Source organism: Haemaphysalis longicornis, unplaced genomic scaffold, assembly GCF_048455015.1.
Source record: "Haemaphysalis longicornis isolate Haplotype H1 unplaced genomic scaffold, Haemaphysalis longicornis Haplotype H1 scaffold_12, whole genome shotgun sequence".
Taxonomy (NCBI): Eukaryota; Metazoa; Arthropoda; class Arachnida; order Ixodida; family Ixodidae; genus Haemaphysalis; species Haemaphysalis longicornis.
In genome coordinates, this window is record NW_027526225.1 from 87,168,484 (window position 1) to 87,182,568 (window position 14,085).

Below are 14,085 nucleotides of genomic sequence, written 5' to 3' on the forward strand. Positions count from 1 at the left end.
CCCATTCCTCAATGGGCATACCTTAGCCAGCAGCTGCACATGTTTCTGCTGCTAGAACCAACTTGAAGATTTCTAGGTGGAATTCATGGATTAGCACTGAATTAACCAACAGCCTGTCACGCCTAAAAATTATGAAGGTGAAGGCACTTGAAATTCCTAAGACTTTAAATTTTCCCCCTCTCATTTTAATGCCAGCAGGAGCTGGACAAACAAGTTTATGAGCCCAAGGAATTTTTTTGCTAAAGTTGCGCGCGTCATAATCTTTTCAGCCAGGTACGTGGTGTCATGTTTTTTGCACCAGCGCGGTAGAATTGCCAAATTACATTTTAAAGATGACAGCCTTTCTTGGGCTACTTCAACGCAGAAATTTTGGTTTGCCTGTATGTCTGTGTGTCTGTCTGACTCGATTCAGCCACCCAGATAAAGTGAAACAGAAGCTGCGCAATAGTTCTGCATACCCACAGCCTAATCTAAACATCCAAGTCTGGTAGCAATGTTCGTACCAGTCGCAACGTTCATAGCTGTTCATAGTTCAAAGTTCAATGATCATAGTTCATGTTCATACTTCATAGCTGTTCAATGTTCATAGTTCAAGTCCGGCAGCAATGTTCATAGCAATGTCAACATTGCTGAAAAAGAACAAGACATTGCGCAAATATAAGGCACAAAATCAAATTCAATACATAAGTGATATTCGCAGTACTCCTTAATTAAAAAATTCATGGACGCTTGGTTTTTGGGTTTAGCAAATAAAATACTAAATCAACCGCAGAAAAAAAATTGACTCCGTCGCCTGCTGTTGCCCGCACTACTATAGCTCCTGGCGGCATATAAAGAAATCAAAACGGCAACAGTAATGAAAGGCTCCACAAGATAGGTTCCATCTTCTGCTTGGAACACTCATGGGGTAGGGCAACGTGGTCCTATAAACGTTGGATTAGGGTGCCTCAATTCCCGTGTGTCTCCACCATACGACGGCACGGGCATTGAGGCACCCGACCTGAAGCAGTAGAACGCGGTAAATTTTAAGATCACCTGAGCAAACCTCTAGCGTGAATTTTTCCACCTAAACTTCCCTGCGTGTTACAATGGGGGGCCCGTTATAATCGTTCGAATACAGTAATGCACCAGGTATACCCGTCCAGCCAAACCATACAGAAACTATGTTGCTGACGGTGTGAGAAGGTTTTTCCAAAGCTTCCACAGCACCTACTAGGAATTATCTTCGGGGACAAGATCGCAAGTGCCAGAGTTCTCACCGTTAAATTGGCTATGTTTTCGCTGACTTCTCGTATCCTGTTGAAGCGCAGGAACAACGTGGTCAGTGACGTCAGCTTGTACACAACTTCAGGAATCTGCAAAATCACAGTGCAGATACAATAAGTCCAATGCACACACACACACACACACACACACAAAAGGGCAGTTCTTGTTTAGCCATGCTCTCTCAAATTATTTCTCGAATCTTTCCTTCATTTCTATGCTTGTAAATGCTTGTATGCACAGCGTGAGCTCCTTCTGCAACCACGCAGATCGACATTATGTTGGAAAATGGCCTAACCACAGTTTTAACCGTGTTAATTTTATGGAGGGTTCCAACTGGGCACATAGACGGACGCCAGAGTGGGTGTGTGGGCGTGTTCCAACAGATTGATCTCATAGAAGTGGATTTGTGCGCAAAAAGTGCCGCACAACAGAAGAAAAAGTTATGCAGTAGTTTTATAAAAACACTTCCATTCGCATAATGAGCTCGCAGCAGAAAGTTTGCAGGTCTTGCTCCCGGTCAAGAGGAAGAGGCAAAAATCAAAAAAAGAAAACGAAAAACAAGGAGAAAAACAGAGAAAACGTAACTAGCCCAAGCGTGTGCAACAGTTCTCAACACACGAAGAAAAGCTTTGAAATTCAGGTGAATGGACAATGCGACGGCTGCTGTCGTAAAGGGGCTGTGACGACACAATACAACTGTTCAAGTTGAAAGAACCAGCCTTTGGCAACTCACTCAGCTCCATTCCGGCTAAGGGAAACATTTCTTAACCGAAAAAAAACCCAAGAAACATTGACAAACTTTCAAGTTTTGCGCTACAGTGACGTAATATGGGCCGGCACCAAAACAAAATTATCAGCTTGTTAACCCACGTTACCGTTCAAGTGATACGTTCAAATGGAACTAGAGGCTCCGTTTGAATCGCGCAGTCAAGTTTCTTGGCGGTGACTTGGGCCAGCGGCTGCCAACAAACTTGTGTGACGTTGCAGAGAGATTGCTGGAATGTTACCACTTCTTCCCCTAATGCCTCAGTTACTTGTTTGAATTGCCACCATTGTTTTTGGGACAAGGCACTCTTTTTTTAATGCCCCAATTCAACTCGTATTATGTTTTCGTGGCCCCTTTAATTGATGCTCGGTTGTCCGTCACTACCGCTCAGGTGCTGTCACTACCGGTACGGCAAGCAGCGAGTGTGGCAGTCACCTCGTTGAGCTTGTTGTGCCGGACGTCGAGGACACGCAGCTGCCGCAGGTTGGCCAGGCTGTCCGGCAGGCTGGTGAGCGAGTTCTCGGAGAGGGCCAGCGTCTGCAGGTTCACCAGGCTCCCCAGTTCCTCCGGCAGTGTCTGCAGCTTGTTGCCGTACAGGTAGAACTCCACCAGGTGGCTGAGCTCTCGCACCGACGCCGGCAGCACCGTGATCTGCGACACCAACAGGAGGAGAGAAGGAACGACACCCGGTGCCTCAAGTTGCGTAAAACAGAACAACGAAGCAACCAAGGGCATCTATCTGTCCGCCCACTCACACTAGACTTGCTGAGGTCCAGGCGCGTGGCGCCTTGGTCCCGGCAGCGGCAGAGCTCCTTGGAAACATCCTGCAATCGCGGGAGATGACAGGCAAACATCTCTACAAACACCACCCATATACAGGACTGTCTCGACAGAATTTGCAATCGCGCACAAATATGCTCACAATAAGCAGCGCAAACTGGAGATACCACACAACTTCAATTACTTGTTTGTAGTCCCTCTTCCTGTTGTCCCGGGTCTGTTTTCGTGCTGTGAAGCTCACGGATTACCAACTATAGCCGAACCCTCACGCTTTTAGGTTACATTTCTATTGCTTTTTATTTTTGCTATCACGTAGCTTGAATTACAGTCATACGATTCGTCACACGATCAACCAGTAATTTCAAACAATAAAACCACCTACGCGGTCAAAATACCCTTTTCCTCTGACCTGTAATGGTTCTCTGCACAACAGACACAAATGTCCCCGTGACAACGTTTAACCCCATTGAGGTATATTTTTCTTGTATATTGAAGAACTTTTTCTCCAAAATCTTCATGAAAGCACACTTCTATGGTCGCTGCTTTTGCTTACAGCGGTTTGGAGACGTCCTGCGTAGACGTGGCGCTTGACCAATTGATATTCGAATTAAGCATCTTGTGCCCTATTGTAAACTTCTTGTCCCTTCCACGCAGTTTCACCTGCCATGCTTTTATGACGATATAGCAGACTCATACTCCAAACCCGAACCACGTTATCCTTTTTTCATTTTTAGTTGGCAGCCACACAAAAGAAGCATCCAGGGTACGGGGAAGAAGCCAAGCCAAGCACAATTCACGTACGCTGAGGTGCACGAAGACTTTTGTGGTGCACAAACACAAGTCAGATGCTCAAAACCGTCCAGCAAAACATTGCGAGATAAAAATGCACCTCTTGAGAACAAGAAACTGAAATGAAATGCATACCTCAAGTAGAGCGTATGGAGCTAGTCTTCTGTGAGACTTATGCTAGACTATGGTACTCACACAAAACCAGACTGTTGAACTAGGAAAAAAAAAAAATATATATATATATATATAGATCTGGTTTGGGTCTACACTAAGGCTGAAGAAGCACGAGACTCCACAGTAACTAATGAGTTCTTCTGGTATAAAAACAACAGAAACAAAATGCACTGAGAAGAAACTGAAGATGCCATACAGCCTGCAGGAGTACTAAGCCTTCCTGGCAATGTTTTTAATGCTGGTGAAGTAAGCCGCACTTTTGTAGTCTCTCTTTACTATCTTGCAAAAAAATAAATAAATAAATAAAAGCCGTTCCACTCAATGAGGAAGCTGTCGGAAGTGCATAGCAGTGATTCGCCATAATGGGCTGTAGCACCGTTGCCCGCTCACTGCTACCACCCAATGCAATTCAAATTTCCCGCCTCCGCAGTGCTCGCGCGCCCCCTGCCTGAAACTGCGCCAGCGGGAGTTCTGTTCTTTTTGTGCTTACTTTTCCTCCCGCATGTGCCGGCATTGCACTGCCACTTTTTTTCACTTACTATCGCGAGAACCAACCCAACGAGCGTTCCTAACTAAATGAACGCGGGCGCTGCCGGTTAATTACGTATATTTTGCCTCAAATGTACATACAGTTTTCTTTGCGCTAAACAATGGGGAGATGTATGACAAGTGCCAGCGGTTCAAGAGTTTCGGACGCTTACGACTATATAAACTGCTTGGCTTTCGAAGCCTCTGGGTTACGCCGCGATGACAGCCACTACGACGGAACACCGCGTGGCTCTACTTGGGTCCAGCGGGCGAACTACGACGACAAGGCGCACCCCTAAAGTGCTCTGCACTTAACATTGATTTTGTCCCAACTGCTCGCTCGTTCGAGGATCCAAGCTCACATTTTGCACAAAGCTCAAACACCACTGCCAAAAATAAAACACTGGCGCCAGTTCAAAAGAAAGCAAACCATTTTGAACGGCCACCAATAGAGGGCACCACTGTTCCCTGTGTAAAATAAGGTGTCCCGAAAAGCCTGGCTCCAAAGGCAAAAACTGCTTTTCGTTGAATTTTGAAATAAACAGGTCATTGGATTTTGGTGTTAAACGCAATGAACCCTCAAATGGGAGCTTCATGCTAAACCTGAGCCAGTAAGCAGGCAAATATGACAGAATCAGTTCTTAGAGAATTCCTTCAAACGGTTGAAACACCCTGCATCATACAAAAAAGCGAACGAGCTCCCATGTTGACCTAGAGTATGAATGGATCAATGCCCCACCAAAGGATGGCCTCTACAGCCTATGGAAATTCATCACGGTGGCTTCTATTCTACTCTGTTTACAATCCCCTTCGCTCAAAGGCTCATCATGCCACCAGATCGAGTAAAGGTACTTTAGGAGCACGCAAGAACTTGCAGGCTTCAATCTGTTACGTCCCTGTCTAAGAAAGATGGCTATATGATAAAGCCAAACAGCTGCTATGCGAAGAAGACTTGGAATTCCTAAAAAAGGGCAGCCATACAGCAGCGGTCCCAGGTTCGAATCCTGGACTAGGACAAAATTTTCTTCAACTTCCAAGTTTCTGAGAAAGCTGTTGGCTTGCCTTTGTAGCCATACGGCTGCTTAGGTGAATTTCAAATTTTCCTTCACAGAACCTCACTCCACCTTGTGGATTTCCCCTAAACCTGGTTGACCAGTAGCTGCCATGCATTCACAAAAATGCTTACATCCTTTCTGGAATTTGAGTGCCTTCGAAGAGGAAGCAGGTGTGCACTGATAATTACCATATTTTCGTGCGCATAACCCGCCCCTGCGTATAACCAGCACCCCCACTTTCAGTCGACGAATAAAAAAAATATCCCCGCGTATTGCCCGCATATTTTAGACATGAAAGGATGGACCAAAGCTACTACTCAAGCAACATTACACATTTGTTTATGCAAAAGGGCTTACCTAGCTGACTACGCAACTACATGACTCGCCGCATACATTTTTCAGATTGATATATTGTTGAGCTGTGTGTGCAAAATAAGCACTGTCAATCCCGGATAACAGTGGCTTAGTCGCTATTACTGCTGTAGGGGGCATCACCGCCCAACGAACACTGTGGTGAAGCTGCACCAAAGGAAATACGTCGCATATAATCCGCATCTCTACTTCACCCCTGAAATTTTCCCATTTTTGGTGTGGATTATACCCGGGAAAATGCGTTAAGGCGCGACTGCACTTTTACACTTTCACAGACACTTTCCAAGTCTAAGTCTAAGACAAAACACTTTCTAAGTAAAGGCCCGTTCACACTGCGATGAAAGCGACCAGAATTCTGTCGCTTTGTCGCGCGACGACAAAAATTTGTCCTGACCATTCGCCAAAAACGACCGTCGCGCGACAAAGCGACGGAATTTCCGTCGCTTTCGCTCGCTTTCGTCGCAAGCATGAACGTTGCTTAAAAGTCTAAGACACTTTCTAAGGTCGGGTGGGTGATGCGGACATGCACAAAGCAGCGTGACAACAAATGTGCGTGCGCAGGGAGGCAGGGTATGCAAACAAGGAGGGAAAGGGGGAGGGTTCCTTACCGTCTTCACCTTGTTCGAGAGGTTGTTCAGCCACTCGTCCATCTTAAATTTCACCCCGGCCATGATCCGCTGTGATGAGCTCTGACACTGTGCGTACAGCTACGTTTTTGACGTTTTTTTTTTTAGGGGAGCAGCCACGGCGAGGAAGAGGAGGAGGGGGGCGTGTTGGGGGTGAGACGAACATGGCGTGCATGTGGGGGAGGAAAGAAAGTGCAAGGGGGGTCAGTGATGACGGCCAAGGCGAAAGGAACGGCGGGTGGTGGGAATAACGAAAACATACGCGTCAACAGCCAGTGCAAGTGCAAGGAAAACAGAAGGAAACAAACTGGAACACAAAGCCAAACCACACACCACACACTATGTGTGTGTGTGTGTGTGTGTTTCGCTAATGAGCCTTCTGTTTACACATACAAACACAGAGCACAAGCTGGAGGTTTGAGTGAGCCCACAAACAACGCTAGCTTCAAACTGTCGGTACTACATGTGCACATTGCAAGGACACAACAAAAATTTAGTCTAGACACTATAAAAATCTATATAGCATAAAATCTATATAAAAACCAATTTAGTCAATAAAAATCTAGTGCCCGTTCCATTTATTACATTTAAACGAGCCAAATTTCACCTCCTTCGCTTCATACTCTATGAAAAGAAAATATTCTGAAAAGAAAAGAAAATATTCTGAGTCCCGGCCCACTTAGTTAGCTGCACAGTATTAATACCCAGCATTGTAGCGTAAATATCGCCTCCAGTGTGCAAGTGAAATTACTTTCCTTTGTAGCACTACAGCAATGCAAGTTCACTTGTTTCCCAATTCTTTTTTTACGACCCTTTTATGCTCGTTCCTCGAATGGTAGTTAGTCCTACTAAAAGTAATCAGATCACAATCTGTTTTCGCAATTACAGGGCGCCGAGTTAGCAAAGCAGGTGCTGGTTACAATGGCAAGCGGCTAACGCAATGCACCCGGGTGCCAACCGAACGTTTGCATGCCTTCGTATCCAGCAGCGGGCAACTCTCCGTCTCCAACTGTGATTGTGAAAGCAGCAGGCTGCACATCTCGCGGCACGACAAACTCAAAACACACCGTTTCACGAGACATAAAAAAGGGCACCATCGCGCGCATGCGTGCCAATTCAGCTACAAGGGAGACAGCCATGCCATTGTGGGCAGCCATGGTGTACAAGCATGGTAAAGTAGGGAAGCAGGGATCTGCACAACATTTCGTAAGGGGGAAAAAAAAAAAAAGGAACTGCGCGCTACAGACGAGGCAACAAAAATGGCAGGTCGGGTGCAGACTCACAGTTATAGTTCATACCACAAGCTAGATGCAGCACTGTGGAGGCTACATTGTTGTCAACAGTGCGCCCACTGAGGGCGCCTAACTCGCCGTGAAGGGAGTCCTGAAAGGACATTCCCCTCTCCCCTCTCGGCAAGTGGAACCGCCAGGCCCCGAGTTGGGCGCCCTGAGGGGGCGGGCTGTTGACAACAATGTAGCCTCCACAGTGCTGCACCCAGCTTGTGGTATGAAGTATAGTTTTATTGCTGTTCTTTTTTTTCATCTGAAATGCAACACCAACTAGTCCCAATAACGCGTTGTTCTAACCCACAAACAAACGCCCCATTCAGCCGTCTCTTTGGTGTGGCTGCAGTAACAAGGGCATGGCAAGAAGGGCATGGCACCACGTATTTCCAGCATAATATTGTTTTGAACTCTTTAAAATTTTCCCACTCTGAACCAGCTGAACTTGGTTTCACCATTTGGGCCGGATGGGTTTTCCATAAACGCTCGCAAATTCGGTGCATGCCGTGATTTCTGAATTTTGCCCACATCGAGGCTACAGCGAAAAAGCTAGAAATGTGACACACAACAGCAGAAGACTACAGTTGGTAACACAATGAGAACTGCAGCGATGGCCTGCCCATATTGCCGCAGCATGCTGCTTGCACCGCTCTACTGCTCAGGAAATAGTCCCCTCAAGATGTATCAGTTATGATACTATGTATAATACGCGCTTCAGGCTTGTGATATAAATTTAAAAAATTTAGATCAGTAAAGTGAATTTTAAGAGAAAATTGTGCTTTCCAAGTGAAACTGAAGTGCAAGTAAAAACATGATGCACATCACGAATAATAAAACATTTGTTTCCTCGGTACTCTGCTACAATTAACGTTTTTTCAAACATTTCCGAGTCTACATGCATGACATTTTGCGAATGAAGTTGTGCAAACAAAGACCAAGTCTCAGCGAAGATTCACTTCAAATCGTCAAAGGCTAATAACACCATCAACGATTGCTGCTGTGACTCACGAGATCGGCCTGGATGGAGCCTTTCTTTTTGGACGTGGGCTTGGGCTTCGTTGTCCCGGGGTGGGTGACGGTCACCTGCTTCGGTCTCGCTGCATCGCCGCTGCCAAGCGAGCCCGAGCTCAGTTTCTTTTCCTGCCGAGACAGCAAAGAGGGAAGAAGAAGAAGAAGAAAGCGGTCGGTCAGCTTCCTCAGCCAACGCAGACATGCAAGCACGTACAACAAGCAGCAGCCGGTCACGATTTGGCAGCTAGTCACAACCAGCCGTACTGAAAACAAGACCTCGCAGAACTACAAGCGTATGCTAGGGAGTGATCTTATTGCCTCGCGGGGCAAGCGATCTCTATCGACTTCTTTCCTAGACCAGTAACCAGCAGGGGGCAGCAACGCTTTCATGCAGTGCAGCAGCAACAGGGCCACACTTGTTCATGCCGCTACATGCAGGGCTCACAGCGGTTGGTTTCGGGGTGCAGAGGGAGAAGGGAAAAATCGAGAGGTAGAGGAAGGTGCAGGCCAGTTCTTGTGTGGCAAAAGGCCGGTACAGATGACCAAATGCGATTCCTTTTCAACGGAAAAAAAAGGAAATGGAAACGGAAAATTTCAAATGTAAGCCTAAACTGACACAAGCAATATCAGCATAGAACAAGATAGTTAAGTTTAAAAAAAGAGAGCAACAAGTTTCTATTATCCTGTTCATGGCAGCAGTCATAACCACAATAAAAAGCCTGTGCCTCCTCTCTTTCCAGCATCGTTATGCGAGACAATGAAATACGACCCAAGCTACTCACCGCTCGCTCACAGAGACTGTTTTCCTACAATCAAGGAGCTGCAAATGGCACCTTTTGGGACCATAAGCCGATTCGGGAATACAACTCTCGCACGAGGCACATCCCACTACCCTTAAAGGGGCCATGCAGACAAAACACAAGTTTGGTTCATTCGAAAGATTGCCTCGCTAGAATCACACTGACACCAGTCTTAACGTAAACTTCACTCAAATAAGCTACCTAATTAGGAAAAAAGGGAATGGCCATGCGACCCACTAGCTCATTTCCAGCAATGGAACCTATAATGTCATATGCGGCAGCTTCGCGATTTGCTGAGGCTGGCAAAAGCAAACGCAAGTTAGGCAGGGCTTATAAGCCTGCCGAACCAGCTAGGTATTTGCGCTGAAAGTAAGGGAACATTCTTTTTATAGCAGTAAAAATGGTGGGGTAAACAGTGGAAGCTACGAAAGTACACGCAAACAAAGAAGTACCGATGCGTACTGCTATTGGTATTGCACACACAATGCTTTAGTACTGCGGGGCTTTGGGGTTCTCTCAGACGGCACTGGCCAAATGGCGTAAGTGACGGTGTCTTACGTGACCAAATTCGTCCAGCAAACATGTTTCACGGAACGATTATTTTCTACCTCAACAAAAACAAGCCAGCTGCAAATACAGTAAAAAATAAAGCGACGGCGGGCAACGGCCTGCTGCTCCGTATGGTAGCACCATCTGAGAGGACTGACGGTAAGCAAGGCTGCAGAGCCTAATGATGCACTGGAAGTTCGTTTGAATACCCGCCGCTGTGACTTCGTGGCAGACGTCACGAAACACACGATTTGGCAAGGGAACCAAAACTTTAACTTAAATTGGTTAATTTCTCAGTGAATAAAGCATCGCCTGCTTCCGTACAAGCGCGGGGGGGCACTTCAAAACACGGAATCTGTCGAATAAAACAAACTTGCATTTTGTCTGCATGGCACCCTCAATGCCTCCCACACAGAACCGAACTGGCGCACAAAGGGAGGAGGAAAGAGGGGGTGCAACGAAGAGGAGATGGAGGGAGGAGAGAGGGAGGAGACAGAGAGAGAGAGAGATAGATAGAGAGACACCTGGGGTGGTGGGGGCAAGGGTGACGGCGGCGACAAGGGCGACGCGTCCTGCCCGCTGTCCTCGTTGGTGCCGGTTGAGGCGTCCCCTCCACCGCAGCATTCCACATGGCAGCAGCAAGACGCTCGCTGCAAATGCGAAGGCCGCTTCTCTGTCTTACCCACAGAGGGGGAGGAGGGGACACCCCAGCACTGACACCACACCCTCCCCTCAAGCCCCTTCCCACCCTTCCTGTACACAACATACACTGCACCTGTACTCCAAACGTTTTTTTTTTTCCAAAAAATATGGCTCTCGCCACAGGCAAAGCTAGCTTATCCAAAGCACCAGTCTTGCTATGTCGTGTTCGAAAGAGCTGATATCCGGTAATCAAAGTTCAATGACAAATGTCGCGGTGCAAGCACGGAGCCTGGGGCAGCCTCTAGTTTCCAGCTCCCCCTCAAATCAAATGTCCATTTGTGCCCCATTACTGGTTAGCCCACTTGCACTTATGCCAGTGCGGCATACTTCAATGCCTCGGTCATACTCCCCTACTGTTCCTGCACTTTTGGCATCGCGTAACTTATTTTCCACGCCTGCTACGGTGTCACAGATGACCCTGCTCTGCAAAAAAAAAAAAAAAAAACCCTGCTGATTTGACTTGTCTGATGTCACACTTATCTGCTTCACTGAGGGTAATCCTGTATAACCTACGGCAACTGCACAATGTAAGGCATGCTCTACGAACTGCGAATAAGCTGAGATCACACCAGTCCAATCTGCAGGCAACCTCAAAAGCTCGAAAACTCAGATGTGCCTAACAACCTGACAGTTTGACACACCATTATCTGATGTGCTTCATTATTTGTCATGCTAACAAAGAATCCACGGACTCTTTGTTGGCGCTGGGCAGTGGTCACGTGTGCAAACATTGTAAGGCTGAACCATGCTTCGTCAGTGATCCTCAACGTCCCACGGAGCTGCCAACTGACATTTTAAACTCTGCATCATCCATAAAGCTCCCAGGCTGCCTGTCGTGGCTTCTTGTCGGGTAAGGTGGCCCCAACAACCCTCCAGCTGCTCGGCCATCATTACCCCATCCGGAGCATTGACCTTGTCTGGACTCCAGCTCACTCCTCATTGTAGGGCAACAACTTCACCCACCAGCAAGCCTGCGCCCTTTTTCCTCCTGGTTACAGAGCACGATTTAAAACCCCACCCCTAGTCATTTTCCAGGACATCACACAGCATTACCACGCCCTGCGGCAATCCGTCCTGTCTCCTCATCCCAATATACTCAAACACAAAGTAACTAGTCTCTGTTGAATTCACACAAACCTTTTCCCTCACCCCACTTGGGTACACATTGCCTCTACCCAACCCAACACCCTGCACAACTTACATTTTGTTCTCAACCAGGAACACTAACCCACGTCATCATCGGGTGTGCTCACAACTCAGCCCTCCCACCTCTTTTTTCTCATCTCCCCCTCCCCCAAGCTGTGGGTGAACATGACGACCAGTGCCGAATTGGACGCCCAGCAACTACTGCTCTCCAGGGCAGGACCGCCAAAAAGCCATTTGGGCTCGTGCACTGAAGAACCACACCCATTTCTCTACGAGATAAAGTTCTATTCATACTCAGGTACAAGTTAACAACGGCAACGGCTCTTGTGGTGTATCACTCTGCCGAAGCGACGGACCCGGCCGTCAACACGCATGAGCATTTTGAAAGGAGATTTCGGGTAACGCGTGGCATTGTATACTTTTTCTCACTTAGTTTCTTTTTTGTCGCTGCAGTAATTTATAACCAGACCAAAGGGGAACACCGGTCTTAAACCAAAAAAACGTTATTTTTACAGTTACAATGATGAAAATTCGGGGATACATGTAGTTTTTCATTCTGATTGTAGATATCAAATTTGTTCTTGTGTAAAATGACGCCGTTCAGATTTATTCAGATTTCTATATTTGATTTTGTGGCAGCTTTTGTAAAAAAACTGCTGGAGGGATGCAGCGGGACAGGGTAGCATTGAACTGTACACAAATAAAGGAGTGCAATAAGACTAACATCATCACTTCATCTGTTCTGTAGCAGAAGTTACGACTGTTTGAAGTTGGGGCATAAAAGGTGGGAACCAGAAAAACCGGTTTTGTCTACCAGGCTCAAACTTCAAACGGTCTAACTTCTGCTACAGAACAGATAAAGTGATGATGTTAGTCTTATTGCACTCCTTTATTTGTGTACAGTTCAATGCTACCCTGTCCAGCTGCATCCCTCCAGCAGTTCTTTTACAAAAGCTGCCACAAAATCAAATATAGAAATCTGAATAAATTTAAACCTGGTCGTTTAACAGAACACCAAATTTTATACCTACAATCAGAATGAAAAACTACATATGCCCCCCAAATTTTTATCATCATAGCTGTAAAAATAACGCTTTTGATCGAAGACCCATGTGCCGCCCCCTTAAGCCCAAAAAGTCATGGAAACAACAACACTCTTTGCACAGCGCGGAGGAACAGCCGGTGCCGTGAAAAGGCGTAGGGGCAACTTCCGTTGTCATTCGTAAGTTGAACCCAAGTATGGTACTAGAATTTCTCATCTAAATGCAACAACGGATGTTGATAGTGCAACACAAACTTGAAAGCTTGAGTGGTGGTGGTGGTGGTGAAACTTTATTTCCAAAAAGGGTCCTGAAGGACACCTGACCGGTGTCAAGGTGTAGAGGGCATCTCCCACGTCGGGACGGGGAGCCCGAGACTCTCCGCCGCTACGCGGGCCTTCTGGACAGCCCAGAGTTGATCGTTAAGTTCACTGCTCCTGAGAGCACTGTCCCACTTGACCTTATCCTCCAGATAGGAGGCTTGCGTAGCACAACCACACAACATATGACCCAAGTTCACATGCCCATCACACTTTGAACACGTAGCAGTTCCGTCGTAGTCCGAGTCGATGTGGCTCATCCTCCAAGGATTGGCGTATGAGTCCGTTTGTAACATGCGGAGAGTGACTGACTGCGCCCTGTTGAGTCCTTTGTGTGGGAGCGCAAATTCCCGTCGATTTCAGTAGAAGTGCTTGGTGAGCTCGAGTGAAATTTTTTATTTCTTTTTTTTCCCGAAGGGCTATATTTAGAATGCCCCTCTCAAAATGTGGAATGTTGATTATACATCTTTCACTGGCGAAAACGCCACAGACAAGAATCATGCGACAGAAAAGGTGCAGGGATCTTGTAAGGACGTGCAAATGCTCTTAAAACTTAAAGTGCACAAATGAATGGAACATGAAGGGAGAAATGACAACTCGCTCCTTCACATCTGCCCATTTCTGTGCTGCATATTTCCACAACGATCTACCAACTCGCTCATCTTTCACTGTGCTTCAGTCTTCACCATGTGAGCCGCACGGGTACTATGTGAAAAGGGAACAAATTTATGGATAATAGGGAGTGCCGTACATTGTTAACACATTCCTATGTGAAGAGAGTATCCAATTAGCTCCTTGGTTCATCTTTTATAACTTTAATAACCAAGGCCCAGAATTACAGTACCTGGGCCTTCAATGCCAAGTTGAGACAAACAATT

General features: G+C 46.6%; 1 protein-coding gene across 6 annotated transcripts in view; it reads right to left on the reverse strand.

Moving 5' to 3' along the window:
• Positions 1-14,085, reverse strand: part of Sur-8 (leucine-rich repeat protein shoc-2) — an 83,835-nt gene that overhangs the window by 18,383 nt on the left and 51,367 nt on the right. For 3 of the 6 annotated variants that reach the window (XM_077693668.1, XM_077693671.1, XM_077693670.1), the window contains exons 2-6: positions 8,648-8,779; positions 6,339-6,437; positions 2,788-2,856; positions 2,468-2,683; positions 1,260-1,355 (exon numbers count right to left, since the gene is read on the reverse strand). In XM_077693668.1, the coding sequence (XP_077549794.1) occupies positions 1,260-1,355; positions 2,468-2,683; positions 2,788-2,856; positions 6,339-6,437; positions 8,648-8,779 (612 nt within the window). Of the gene's footprint in view, positions 1-1,259; positions 1,356-2,467; positions 2,684-2,787; positions 2,857-6,338; positions 6,438-8,647; positions 8,780-10,523; positions 10,650-14,085 lie in introns of all 6 variants that reach the window. The other 3 variants (XM_077693666.1, XM_077693669.1, XM_077693667.1) reach the window with 2 other exon arrangements.